General features: G+C 38.6%; 2 protein-coding genes across 2 annotated transcripts in view; both read right to left on the reverse strand.

Annotated features, from left to right (window-relative positions):
- On the reverse strand, positions 1–4,835 carry SHISA4 (shisa family member 4). The gene is made up of 4 exons (XM_072410332.1): positions 4,159–4,835; positions 1,917–2,060; positions 1,462–1,716; positions 1–140 (listed from the first exon to the last, which is right to left on the reverse strand). Exons 1-4 carry the CDS (start codon positions 4,214–4,216, stop codon positions 100–102), a joined length of 498 nt encoding a protein of 165 aa, XP_072266433.1. The 5' UTR covers positions 4,217–4,835; the 3' UTR covers positions 1–99.
- A 1,503-nt stretch (positions 4,836–6,338) lies between these two features.
- The window catches only part of IPO9 (importin 9), a 28,220-nt gene continuing 19,308 nt past the window's right edge, over positions 6,339–15,250 (reverse strand). Inside the window, exon 24 of the mRNA XM_072422250.1 lies at positions 6,339–8,251. Coding sequence (XP_072278351.1) covers positions 8,141–8,251 — 111 coding nt within the window. The 3' untranslated portion in view covers positions 6,339–8,140. The remainder of the gene's footprint in view (positions 8,252–15,250) is intronic.

The following is a 15,250-nucleotide window of genomic DNA, read 5'->3' on the forward strand; positions in this document are numbered from 1 at the left end:
ATCAAACATTATGTAATACAGGATGTTCTTCAACAAGACCCACAGTCAATGGAGCTAAACATATCAAGATGGTATATTAATATTTCTGTATTCTTGTTGTCACATACCGGGATACATTGTGTTTGAATTTGAAGCTCCAACTGAGGAAAGAAAAAATATATATGAATGACTATTTACATTTTTGTGATGTTCTACACTTTTTTCATGTTCATACAGTGACTTGTACCCTAAACAGCTTTTACACAGTGACACATCCATTTTCATTGTTGGTCTATTGGCTAAACTCATAAGACATGCAGTAAGATTAGATATAGTCCAATACAAACACTTTTTTGCTACTAACTTGGAGTTAGAAAGTTTCCTTGTAATAAAATGTAGCCATGTAATTACATCCACAATGTATATATGTAATAAATTCAATATAAGCATAAACCTAGGTTAAGTCACTCATGCAGAATAGTTTTAATGCACATGCTTTTTTTTCTGCCCTGTCCATCTACCTGGGGATATTTGTGGGTAGCAGTACTAGATAATAAAATCTATCTAAATCAATTTTCAGTATCCTTTGATTCGCCCCTCTTCGGGTCAGACAAAGCCCTGTCACTTCCTGGAAGAACTGGCGTTTTAGCAACCAAAACAAACTAACATATGCTTATATACAAAAGTAACTGCCTTGAATATTTTATTAGACATGGCATGGTGACAAGGTCACTTTAATCACAGACCATAGACCTCCCCAACAGTATATTTTGTTTTCAATCTTCTGTTGCTCCCTAAAGCGTATCTAAACTTAGACATTTCACTTAACATAAAAGGATAGACAACCCATTTAGGTAAAGTAAACGACGAGACGATCGAGAATGAATGGGAGCGCAAAGCCTCCTGGGCCACCTACGTCTCGCTTCCTGGGAGGCACTTGAATGCTCCTTTTAGTGAAAAAAGAAAACAATTGCTGATTTCAGGCATGCGCAGTGAGATTGGCATGTTTTTTTTCTATCCTATGTCACCCGATCTCGCGCCCTAGGTTGGGTGACGTAGGAAGAAGAACCCAGAAGAAGGGGAGATAATGGCACAGCCCAGCACGCCGGCTCAGGAACGAATGCCGGGGCACAATGCGGGACCCAATGGAAGACACCTCCGGATAGATCGGACTGCCCTGCAGGATTAAAGGGAAGTGTATTTTTTTTTTTTTTGCAGTTTTCAGTTTAGTTTCTCTTTAAAGCCAGTGGGAATGAAAGGCAAGCAGAGTCATACTTTACACAAGGCTAGTGACTCTTGTATTACAATTCTAGGCCAGTGAGTCACATGCTCTTTCATAACCCAGAAGTGCCAGGTATTTCCTTTAATTCATGACACTAAACAGGCTGGAGGTCTGCATGAGAACCTGTGTTTTTTCTACCTAAACCAACCAAGCAAATTGAATTTAGTACAGTACAATTTAAAATGTAAGATATTGCTTACTGTTTGGATTGTACATTGGAGGTGCTGGAGGGTATACAGGATACTGGGAGGTTGGTCCACTTAGTGGGTATAGAGGAACAGGTTCATATCCAGGCTGAGGTGGTGCATACTTGGGATCCATTGGATAAGGTTGCATGGCATATGGAGGCTGGGTTGGGTATGGAGGCTGGGCTGGGTAAGGAGTTTGGGTTGGGTAAGCTGGCTGGGTTGGGTATGGGGGTTGCTGTGAAACACCCGACATCTGTATTTCTTGAGCTAAGAAAATAGAACATTATCCAAAAAATTAGTTCATGTCAACATTCATGCATTCATACTAAGCTTTTAACAAAGGAGAATAGAAAAAGAAACACTTGAAACTGAGTAAGCAAATCTTCTTCACTTGGAAAAGTGCTTTACATTAGCTTTCAGTTATGCCGCAAGCATATATATATATATATATATATATATGTTCTTACCTCTGTATGGGGTTGAACGCTGGTGCCGCCGCTGATACAAATAGCAGCAAGAGCACATAAAGCAGCAAATCAATGTAACAATCACCACAAAAAAGAGTAGCACAGCAAATCCAATTCCTGCAATGGTCTTTGGGCTGTAACAGAATTAAATATAAGTTTTAAAATAAAAATTATTACAACTGAATATCCAAATTATGGAAACCAAATATTGTCAAAATAAAACAAGAAAAAAATGTAGCATATTTCATTTTTACATAAGCAAGTTTAAAGGAAACCTGTACTTAAACAATATAAAGGGGCATCCACTAAAACACTGCCTCTATGTGTCTCTTAGTTATAATACACCTACCCCTCCTTTGCTCACATTACTATTTAGTTGGCTATTGGGGAGCATGTAACCCATCTCCTACCCTCCTAGGTAAGTACCTAGCACTGTTCTATTGACCATTCCTAAATAAAAAAAACCCAGTTCTGTGAAATGAATGAAGCCTAAGAGTTCCCTCCCTGTCTTATCCCTTTTTACAGTGATATGTCATCACTTGTTCTGTAAAAATACAGCGCTAATGATTTCTTACCTGTTACTAATACATAATCATTCTTCTTGGCTAGGCTGGTAAAAAAAACAAGCAGGTGACAACCCTTTGTTAGTGTGGACTGTGTAAAACTTCTGTGGTCCAGCAGGAGACTGCAATCCTTACCTATAGACTGATGCCCAGTCGAGGATCCTATTTTATTCCCACAATTCCGGAACAAAGAATATGTGACAGATAATATCACAACAATGATGGTCTAATTACTTGTCTACCCATCTTCTTCTGTCTCCTAAAACCCTCCCTACTTCCCACCACTCCATATCTCCCCTCCTATTGTGTGATACTTCCCCCACCTCCTAGATCACCGGTTGCCAACCTTTTGGACCTTATGGAGCACTAAATTCGTCATTTTAAATCCCGCGGACCAATATTATGAATTTTTTACAAAAGATAAATACATTTGTAAAATAATGATCTTCCTAATGATGCCTGACAAGGACTGTGGAGGCTCTAATTCAGACCAGGGCCGTTTACGGCCGGTGCTGGGGGGGGGGGCGCACCGGCCAGAGCCACGGAACACATCCCCAGGATCTGAGCCTGCAATGGGAAAGTGGGAGGGCTGGGTCACTGCACACAACCCGCCCACTCTCCCATTGCAGGCTCAGATCTGCGGTAGGAGAGTGGGTGGGGTTATGCCATCATGATGTCACGTTCAGTGCCGTCATAATGGCATAACCCCGCCCATTCTCCCATCGGCCCGGCCCCTTCGTCAATTTTTTTTTTTAAGATTTGTGGCCCCCCCCCCCCGAGTCAAAAAGTTCGCCCCACCTGCTCTAATTCATTAATCAGCTCACGGGTTTGTGAAGTATTACTATTGGTACTATCATCATTAGTTGTATTATCTCTAATAATATTAAAGAAATGCCAAATATTTTGCTCATTCAACTTAATACTACACTGATGTCATGCTGCGCCTCCCTTGTTTTTCCGTCTCTAGTACAGTTCGTGAATTAAGTGCAATATAAAGGTGAAAAGTGTCATTCAGAATATAAGAATTTATTAAAATTATTTTTGTTTTATTATAAATAAAACATAAAAATTGCAAGTAATGTCCACATTTTTCTGTAGAACACCAAAATTTTCTCGTGGACCACCAGTACTCCACAGAACACAGGTTGGCAACCACTGTCCTAGATTGTAAGCTCTTTGGGGCAGGGTCCTCTCCTCCTCCTGTGTCATTCTCTGTAACTGTCTGTTATTTACAACCACTATATACAGCGCTGCATAATATGTTGGCGCCATATAAATCCTGTTTAATAATAACAACATGGAAGTATGTAAACATGTTTTGATGATTTCCCCATGTACCAACACACCATACATACGCAAAAATTCACACAGACATAACAAAGAGCGGGTCTTGATTTTTTTTACCCATCTCAGGTCTTTGTTTTCTGTACATCCACAGAATTTCTGGAAGAATACATATAGATACATAAAACAATCCTAATCTCCATAGATAAACATTAGGCACCATCGCTCACCCCCTCCCTCTCTATAGAAATAAACATGATGCTCGGCCGAGCCCAGAGGTCATGTTTATGTGTTGTGTGCAGCGCCCTGAATGTACTAGTATAGAACTAGCACAGAGAAGCCTCGGCTTTCTAGCTATAAAATATATCAAGCAGTGACGAGCTGCCATGACTTACCCAGAGGTGACATGACGAGAAGTAAGAGCCAGGCGGCTCCCACAAGTTGCGGTGCCATCTTCAGCAGCACTGATGTAGGCGCTGGGAGGAGGCGTCACTGACTTTCTTCACTCTCCGAGCTGCGTGTACACATGAATATTGTAGGAGCTACACCCTGCCTCCTCCACCCATCTATGTCTGCTCTGAGGAGACCCAGTCACCAAGCAGCCACAGCCGGGCATGGGAGGACGACGGCAGCCGGAAGCCCCTCATACACCTCCTATATGGCCAACATAGGCGATGGGTATTATATTACACGGCGTCATAGGGGTGGTACAAAAAAAGAACCTGGCAGACTATTTACGACGACTCCTGCCCTCTTCTTGTCTGCACTTCTCTTCACTTACTCATGGCAGGGAACTGTTATGTGTGCAGGGGAGTAAAGAGTTTTATTGCTGTTTCTGGCTTTATTTCCTGTCCCCATAACCACAGGAAGTCATGGCAAACCTATCCCCACGGATACAGCCAGTAATAGAAACACTTTGATGTGGGAAGATGGGCACACTCAGTGTGTATTTATCGCTGGCTGTGTCACCGCTTTGGGGATTTACCTCACGTCCTATTTGGACATCTGTCAAAGTCTTATCAGAAGTTTATCCAAAACATTTTTGTCAGGTATTTCCTCTAAGTAGTAGAAATACCTTCAAGTCTGTACCAGTAAATGCGCTCCTGCTATCATTATATGTGATTAAACGATTGCTCTTGCATTACATTGAAATTGGTAAGTTATCAGCGTTCACATGGCCATCAGTCCCCTCCGAGTTGCAGGCTGGGCAGTGGATGGGGGCTTTGGGTCAGATCCTACACTTCTCTTTCCTGCATTACATCGCAGAGGGCAAAGAATTGGCCAAACAACTCCACCATTATGAACAATGGTGCAACGTCTTAGTGTTGCCATTGACATCCAAGGGAAGATACAGACCAAGAGATGGACAGTGCTTTAAATGTGGAACTTCCTACTGCACACAGGAAATAGGGCCAAAATAGTACTATCCACATCAACTGATACATTCTTTGAAAATGGGGGCATGGAAAATAGTTTATTAAAGGATATTTACTTTTTACCCCCTGGCCTTCTAATTCTGTCGGTATTTTAATGTAAAAAGCGTTACATTGCTTTGGATGGAAATTTATTTTACATTGTAGGCTTAAAATTTTAGGCATAACTCACTGACTTTAAATAAAAAAAAAAACAAATCTGTTTCAAAAAGAGTGCATAAAAATAGTGAAACCTGTAATATAACTGTACAGTAGCATGTGTTTATATATACATACACACACACACACACACACACATATTCATATATACACACACATACATACAGATTGACAATCGAAAACCCAGCCATCGATAATCCGGATAATACAGTTTCCTGGCATGAATTTCGGATACCATTTACAATACAGGGACTGCAGTTTACTGTTTGGCCACTAAAGTTATCATGGCGCTGATCTGCAGAAACAGCTGTTACCTCTGCTTGCTAAACTAAATAGCGGAGCCGTCCCTGCTGCCTGCTCCCTGGAACTGTGTTAGATGTCCCCAGTGCTGCGAGAGGAAGACTGTGTGGAAGTATAAAAAAAAATCCATAATTTTCAAAAAATCTCTCCTCAGGTCCAGAGGTTGCCGGCCTTTTGAATGTCAACCTGTATATAATATAAGGATTTATTTGTACTGAATACAAAATTATTTGAATTTCCCACCGCGCCTCCCGCATGAACCAACGAATGCACCAATGTTACCGGGAAACCCCCAGGAACGTCACTGCATTCACCTGGAGAAGATCAAGAGAAGAGGACGCTGCCCGATGACCTGCACGGACAAGCAGAATGCCAATGGAACAAGGTAAGCGTGTTTTTTTTTTACTGTTTTTAGCAACCCCAAGTATGGCTCTGGATTACCGTTTTGCATGTATTTTTTACCCTGAGCCACATTTGGGAATACAGTTAGGGGTGTTAATGCAGATGTTCTATTTTGACTGGTTACATTTGAACTACAATAGATTGGGAAGAAAGGTTCATTAAATTCAACCACTCAGCCAATCTTTCTGGTTCTACAACAACCAGTTAATGAGTATATAAAGCCTAAAATAGATACCTGTCTTATTTACTTATTTTTCAGTCTAATAAATATAACACAGAGATATTGGTATATTTTTAGTTTAGTTTAATAAGTCCAAACAAAAAACTGTTGAGCTGTATTGTGTCTAATTCTCACATTATTTGTTGTCTTCCAAATACCTCCTAGTTCTTGGATTACAAAATAATAAAGGTTTCTGTTGTATAGATCTAACACTACATAAAGGTGCAACATTGTTGCTGGAAAAAATTAGTGTTTAGGGACAGTAGAAAGGAATGAGTGCCCCATAGATAGTTCATTCTGTGGAAAAAGGAAGTGGGGAGGACTAACATTAGATATCCTGCAGCATACTACGGGAAAAAGCAGTTGGAAATTTGCTGTTAGTTGGAATCTAAACATCATTAAATTTACACACGCACCACAGGCAGGCTACACTCAGGGAGTGAAGAGCAGCAGTTCAATGCCAATGACGTCGCAAAGGATTTTAGAAATGAAAATGTCAGCGTCTGCTTTTTTTTTTTTTTAATTCAGGGTTTGGTAATACTTTAATAAGTTTAAATACTCCTGTGGGTTCTGCAGCAATTTGATTATCAAGTGTAACCCTGTAATGTAACTAAAAGTGGTCATTCAATTTTTTCAGCAATTATACATTATATTTAACATTTTACACCTTCATTACATTTTCTTAATGCATGTACAGTGTTTGTGAGTTTTACTCAACATGTTATGCATACAAAACAAAGCTGTTTGCTTAGACAACACAACACTAAGTTTGAGACGTGATGCATTATAAATTCACATATTTTATTTAATTGACTTCTATTAGAGTCTTTTTGCAAAAGTTAAGAAAAAAACCCACCAAACTAGATGTCTTCAAAATTGTCCATGTTTTTAGGTGAAAGGTTGAGTTAGAATTTAATCTTGGATATCGCATATGGTAAGTAAAGCTTGTGAGTGGTTCCTTCATTCATTTTGATTGTACTTTTTTTTTTTTTTTTAACCTGATAGTTCTGAAAGCTTTTCACAAGATTAGGTAATCCTCCAGAGGAATGTTTTTTCCAGCACCGGTGGTTTAGGCTGAAATGCAATTCAATGTCTAAACAGAGTCTTTACATTATTTAAACTTAGAGGTTCTCTCAAATACTGATCACAATATTGTATGCAGTGTGAACAGATTTGTACCTACAAAAACATCCTATTAGCACATTTCTCAGCAGGCTTTTAGATTTACATGGTTCTCATTTACAGGTTTCTTTTTCTATATGCCATTTAGGACATGTTATTTCACTTAGCAGCACTAGAATACTACAGCTACACTTGGATAAATTCTGCCATTTGTGCTTTCCCAGGCTTGCTTTCTGACCAAATAGGACAAGGACACAACAATATAGCGCAGAGGTTGACTTGGCCCTGAACAATTGTGCAAAACTACTCTGCATTATCATACAAGGCACCTTGTTTTTAAGGTCTAAATATGGAAGAGAGAAAAATTGGATATCACCCACATGAATTAGAATACTATTATACTACAAAAACAACTAAATGCTGAGGACTGAATATTTTTGGGTTAGAGTAAAATCAGTCTAACTTACACCACAGAATGTGTAACAGCTTTTCAAGTGACACCTAACTCACTGCCATCCGGTTTATTACTCCATATATGCAGACATATATACCGGTGGTGAATGGCAATGGAGTGAAATTTTGCACCAAGTAATATCCGTAAATAGCAGACCTTTTTAAACATCACTAGGGTCAGTCTGTCAAAAGAAAACAGCAAGTCCTTTCAAGTCATAGGGCAATCCCAATGCTGGGTTGCAACTTCACAGAGTGTAAAATTTCATTTAAGATCTTTGTCCAGTACCCTCATATACCAATTGATTGAAGAATTCGACGTTCGTTAGCATTTAAATGTTCAGAGAATGCAGAAAAACATGGCTGCTGGGCAAATTGCTGCAGAAACTCAGTCAGGTATGTCTACAAAATAAAGAAAAAAAAAAACAAAAAAAAAAAAAAAAACAGTGGAGTAAACTGTGTAAAAGAAGAGCTTTAAATTTTAAGTTAAAGGCTTCATAAATATTATATGAACTGCTACAGTAACGTAAAGATGAACCATGGGATAGGGAGATGTTGCCTATGGGTTTGGAAACCCATACTTATTGAACCATGGGGGCTGACATAAGTAGCATATAAACCAAAAAATATTAGACGCTTGGCTGTCTTTTCTTTAACAAGATTTGAATAACTAACTAGAGGAGGCATAGAGCAGACAAATCCAGAAATTAGAACTCAACTGCCAATTGCCCCATGACCAGGGCTATGGAGTCGGGAACAATTTTGGGTACCCGGAGTCGATAAAAATGTGCCAAATGTGACAAATTTAAAATATATAGTGCATAGATGTATTTCTACTAGTGTGAAGTTCAGCTGCGCTATTATACAACCTGACATTCACATTATTGTAATCTGGATTAAGTACATTACAAAACGTGTTTTCATTTTATTTCAGATATAATGTTTTTAACAAGTTCATTTGAGTGTAAACAAGTGTAATGATATAGGTGTAGGTGAGTGCTATGGCCTGATGTGTGTTCAGGTGTCCTGTCTCTCCATATATGCTCCCATGCAGGAGGGAACATCATTTTGCACACCACCTAATACTAGGTAGTTAGTTAAATAGCCCCCCTGGCCCTGGAGCCTCCCACTGCCCTGTCTTCAGCAGAAGATCAGCAAACAAAGATAAAGTCAGAGGCCTCTGCTCAACTTCCTCTGCCTGCTAAAAGAGCTTAGAAGAACTTGGAGGAATAGCTTTTTAGGTTCAACTGTAAAGCTACGTACACACGTCCAATGGTTCTCACCCGATAATCGGCTCAGGGAGGAAATCGGACAAGAATCTGGCTTGCACACAGCGCCTGTCGTTCATCATCCAAACGACCGTCCTGGCAGATCCACTGACGATGGACGACAAACAATCCTAATGCAAGAGAAGGAGGAAAGCACGAAGGAGGAAAGGTGCTGCTCTGTCGTGCTCCCCCTCCCCTCTGCATAGAGCAGAACGGTGCTGTATGTACAGCACTCGCTCATGCATCGTGCAGTCCTTAGTCGTTGGAAAAGATCGTGAAAGATCCATTCCAACGAGAATAATTGCACGTGTGTATGCAGCTTAACCTCCCTAGCGGTCTAATTCCTTATTTATTTATTTAATAAATATTTAATGAATTTATTAATAAACTTTAATATATATATATATATATATATATATATATATATCTTTGTATTGGACTCAATATGGCTATTTTGTATTGAATCCAATACAAAATTATCTAAATTTCCCACCAGTCCTCCCGCCTGCACTGACACCACCGGTTCGCGGCTGGAGATCGAGGAGGAGGGACGTGTCCCCAGGACCTGCAGGACACCAGGGAACAGCAACGAAACAAGGTAAGTGGGGTTTTTTTTAGTTAAAAGCTACCCCAACTGTGACTCGGGAATACCGTTTTTTGCAGGTAAAATCCACCGTGAGTCACACTCGGGAATGCCGCTGGGGGGGGGGCTTAAGTGTTCATGTTTATTTTAAAACGGCATGGCTGCTTGTGTGTACTATGATGGAAGGCTGTGTGCATGTTTCTGGATAAAACTGCAGGGCTATGTGTATGTTTGTATTTTAATCAAAGAATATGCTAGTTAGTATAACATTTTATATTTATATTTTAGTGAAAGCAGCACCCCATTCACAATAGCAAAAAGTCTGTCAACAAACAAGTTAAAGTCTGCTGTTTATGAGCACTTTACATTACATTACAATGTGATGCAAAACTTAGCAGTTTTAGTGGGTCTAACAAAAATGCACCTACAGGAGCATCAAATTTGAAAAGACACTTGCAGCGTTTTCATCCTAAAGTGTTTGAAGTTGTGAATGAGAAAGATTTCAATGAAAATATTCTATATCTACTTCTGGGATAAAAAATGTTTAGAAATCTACTGGAGACCAAACACAACTAAGAAGATTCTTTATATCTGACGTTACCATAACAATGCAACCAAAAAAATTCAAAAACCACATTATTGAAATGGTAGTAAGGAATAGTGTACCACTATCCTTTTCAGAGCCAGCCTTTTTATGCCTAAATGGAGAAATGGCTAAAAAAACTTGGGTATTTCTCTGGAAAGAGAAATTATAAGGACACAAATAGTTGAAGTGGCCAAATGTAAAAAGGAAAAACTACGAAAAGTTTGAATGAATGAAAATAATGAAAATAATAAAAGAATAATGCAAACCTTGGGAGTAAGGGACTCCTAAAGGACTGATGTTGCTAGAACCGTAACAGCAATGCCACCCACCCAAGTCAGTGTTGAAAGTCTATTTTCAGCTCTAAAAATAATAAGTCAGATTTATAAGCTTCTTTGAAAGAATCTGGCAAAAGCAATTCTGTTTCTTAGAACAATACTACATTGAATTAGTTTTGGATTGCATTTACCAGCTATTCTACTCTACAACTTTCTTCTTAGTGTATTATATAAACTGTTTTAGGTTTGCCAGCTCTTGTTTTGTTCATTGTTGTTTTGTTTTAAAACTACCAAAGGATGTGGTTCATATTTTTAAACTGGTAAAGTTCCTGTTTTTTATGCATGCTATGCTACTACTTTATGGCCACTTGAAAAAAAACAATAAAAAAAACCTTGTTGTTTTCATTTTTTTGTCTTTTGTTTTAAACTGTCCAATACAGTGGAGTGTCAGCTTCCTAGCCAGTAGTTCTGTGTTTAAATAGCATGTATGCTGCCTTCCTTCAAATCAACATCTGTTTGACTGTCGGGTTGTGTTTGCTTGACTTTCAGTTTTGTTCTAAACAGCTTTTTTTGCTTGACTGTCAGTTTTGTTTTAAACATTTTTTTTTCCTTGCCGACAGGTGACCTCTTAGGGGGAGTGGTCAAGACTTCACAGGTGATTTAGGTTCCTGAGGCACTCATTTTGAACTTGCTCACTGTTTGGCTTGTGAAACAAGTGAATCAAATAGAGTTAGAAAAAACAAGAGTTTGAAAAAAAAAAGGAGTTAAAGCACTATAGTAACCACAAACCGTAAGTAAACATTTATAACTCCTTGTAAACAAAAATTGTAACTTGGAAAATGAGTGGTAGCAAGGTGGAAAGTTGGTTCAGTGCACAGTCTGTCACATGTATGCACAAATGGAGCAACAGCTCCTAGGTGAATACCACTGTGACAAATGTGAGCAAGTCGCCATTCTGGTATCCGGCACTGGAAAGCTGGAGAAAAGCATTGCAACACTGAAATCACTGGATCACCTTGAGAGGGGTCTCCTGCTCACTGAGCAGGCAGTTAATGGCTTAGATGTGGAGGGTGGAGAGGTTAATCAGGATGACAATGTAGGAAATTGGGTTATTGTAACTAGAGGGAGTGGTAAGAGCCCCCAGAAAAGGAAGGCCAGCCCTGTGTTTGAGCACCCCAACATGCTTGCAAAGTTATGTGAAGAGGTGGCAGACCCAGTGGTGGCAATTCTAGATGTTACTGCTACCCCTAACAGCCGGGAGAGCAGCACATCTAATAGTTATGGGGAGGGAAACGCAGGAAAGAAAAGACAATTGGCAGTCAGTTGGACCGAGCAGACAAACTACTGGGAGGGGCTGGACAGGACCCAGCTGTCTTGGTTAATGTTGGAACCAATGACATGACAGATGGAGGATCTTTAAAAATCAGTTTAGGGAACTAGGTTTCAAGCTGAAGAAAAGGACCTCCAAGGCTATATTCTTTGGAATATTGCCTGTGCCGTGTACAACACAGGAAAGGCAGAGGAAGCTTAGGCAGCTAAAGGCATGGCTTAAGTCCTGGTGCAAAAGAGAAGGGGCATAGAGCACTGGGCTGACATTTCATTGGGGTACAACCTGTATGCCAGAAATGGTTTGCACCTAAATGAAAGGGGGTCTGCTGTGCTAGTGCTAGTCAAATAAGGTGGCAGAAAAGTTAGCCAGGGGTTAGACACTAGTGGAGGGTGGATTGGGGATAATTGTAAGGAGCTTCCCATGTTACAAACAAACACTGGATTGTGCAGTACTAGTTGTACTGAAAAAAAATAATTAGGCAAACAATGATGGTAAAAGCAGCAATGGGTTAAAGAGCCTGTTCACCAATGCTAGAAGTCTGGCAAACAACATAGGGGAAGCCTTAATAAGCGAGGAGAATTATGACTTAGTTGGTATTGCTGAATCCTGGCTTTGTTCTTCGCATGACTGGGCTGTCAATCTTCCTGGGTATACTTGTTTTCGTAAAGACAGAGTCAAACAAAAGGCTGGTGGTGTCCGTCTGTATGTGAGAAGTGATCTAAAAGTGAATGTGAAAGAAGAAATTGCGGATAGAAAAAGCGAGGTTATGGCATTATGGGTGGAGTTGAATGTGGGATTGAATAACACACAATTATTGAAGTCTGCTATAGGCCCCCCAGTGCTAAGGAAGAAATAGAAAATCAACTATTAGAACAGATAGAAAAAGCAGCAAAAAGTGGAAGTGTTTTAATCATGGGAGATTTCAACTACCCTACCATTGACTGGAGTAATGGCACCACAGGAACAGCAAACAGGAAGAAATTTGTGAATTTAATACAAGATAGTTTTATGGTACAGTTTATAGAAGCCCTAACTAGAAAGGATACTCTGCTGGACCTAGTTCTTTCTTACAATGCAGAGCTTATAACAAATGTGCAAATAAAAGAGAATCTGGGTAGCAGTGACCATAATATGATTTAATTTATTGGAAGCTGAAAACAGGAGGCAAAAATAGGAAAGATAAAAACATTGAATTGTAAGAGAGCAAATTTTCCATTATTAAGGGCCGCTCTCTGTGACTTGGACTGGGAGACAATATTGTACCCAAAGAACACTGAACAGAAATGGGAATGTTTCAAGTCTGTTCTACAAAAGCAAACTGAAAAATATATTCCAATGGGTTAAATAACTTTAGGAGGCTAAAATTAAAACCTATGGGGCTCACAGCTGATGTTAAAAAAGCCATAGGGAACAAGAAAAGGCGTTCCAAAAAAAATAAAAATGAAGGATCACCTTTATCATTTGAGACACATAAACTACATAACAAAAGATTTAAAAAGGAGATAAAATGTGCAAAACTTCAAAAAGAAAGATAGACTGCAAAGAAAAGTAAGGCAAACCCCAAACAAATTTTCAAATATCATAGCAAAAAGATCAGATCTGAGCATGTAGGCCCCTTAAAGGATGTCGCTGGGTTGGCAACTGGGGATAAAGACAAGGCAGATTTACTAAACACTTTTTTTATAGCTCTGTGTACACGAAGGAAAATGGCAGAGCTCAAGTCCAAATTCATAATTCTTTTTTCAACCTAACCTATTATGTAACTATGTAACATGGAAAATACATTAGCATATTACAGGGCTTCTCATTTTATCTTCTCACTTTTGCATTCAAACTTCACAAAATATATAACACTTTTTAGCATTAAAATTTTTCACAAGAAACATTAAAAAAAAATATGTAATAATTAATAAATGATTTATTATTCATTAATGCTTTCTCCTTTTAGGTATTTAGGTAAAAAGCTAAACATTTTTGTATATTAATGTGAGCAATCTCGCTCGCTTATTGTTAAAAATACATTATTGTTGCTTTCTAATAAAGCACCTGAATTAATTAGCCCTATTTCTTCTTACTATTTCTTTCAATTTAGAGATCATGTTCTCAACAGGATTAAGAAATGGAGAGTATGGTGGTAAAAATAAGAGTTGGTGTCCCTTACTTTCAACCAAGCTCTTTACCTGGCTAGTTTTATGAAAAGGGACATTATCCATAATTAGGATGGCATGCTTGAACACTCTTTTCAGTAAAAACATTCAAAACCTCATCAATAAACTTGAGGAATGCTTCTTGATTTCAGGAACGCACTCTAGCCACAACATGCACTGCCCTTTGCCCAATAGGAGATCTTCCCCTTTTGGTCCTCATTGAGATGTTAAACCTACTTCATCAAGAAAGTATATTTTTTTTTCCCCCATTTTCCTTAGCAATAGGATGAAGGATTTTGTTAGCATAGCTAAGCCTTTCTTGAAGAGAGTGTGAATCATTGCGCCTAGCAGGCATTAAGGAAGTTCTTTTTAATGACCGTTGGAAATTTAATAATGCATCTATATTGTTGAAATACATACATTAATTCCAAATTTGGCAAATAATTGATCATTTCCCTGAGGCTTATTCCGCAATCAAGACATTAACTTGCGTAACACCTCCTTATGGGCTTTATCCAACTTTGAATTTCTCAGACCTCCTCTTGGTGATTTTTCCACTCTACCGGAAGATGTATAAGTCTTAATAATTTTGGTTATGGTTGTACGATTTCAACCCAAAACCATTGCCATCTGGGAGGCATTACTTTCATTAAGATAACCGTCTACAACTCTTTGATGTTCTGCATTACCTAATTCTCTGGCCATGGGGGTAAGTGCAATATTAAATATAAAGCGAATAACTTTGAAGATAAAAAGATGAATAATATTGTTATCTTAAAACTTAGTATAAATCCCTGAAATAAATATATTTAATTTTAAAATTATATAAAGTAAAAAACATAATAATTGACAAATCATCAATTTTTATATATTTTTATTAATGTTTTTTAAGAAAAACTTTTATGGTAAAAATATTGTGGTATATTTAATTTTATATTAAATTTATTGATTTATAAATATTTAGGGGGTCTAATTTTTTTGGTGAAGTTTGAATGCAAAATTGTGAAGATAAAATGAGAAACCCTGTAAATACAGAGGAGTCGGGAGTACCAGAAACCGAGGAATCAAAGTCGAAGGATTTATCTACTGACTCCACAGCCCTGCCCATGACACAGAGGGTCCGATTTTTTAAAGGGCGATTCACACTTTTGATGTAGTAGCAGAATGCAGCGGCTATAACTGCATGTAAGTCTAGGGACAAAATGCAAGCCT

The sequence above is a fragment of the Pyxicephalus adspersus genome, chromosome 1, assembly GCF_032062135.1.
Source record: "Pyxicephalus adspersus chromosome 1, UCB_Pads_2.0, whole genome shotgun sequence".
Classification (NCBI taxonomy): Eukaryota; Metazoa; Chordata; class Amphibia; order Anura; family Pyxicephalidae; genus Pyxicephalus; species Pyxicephalus adspersus.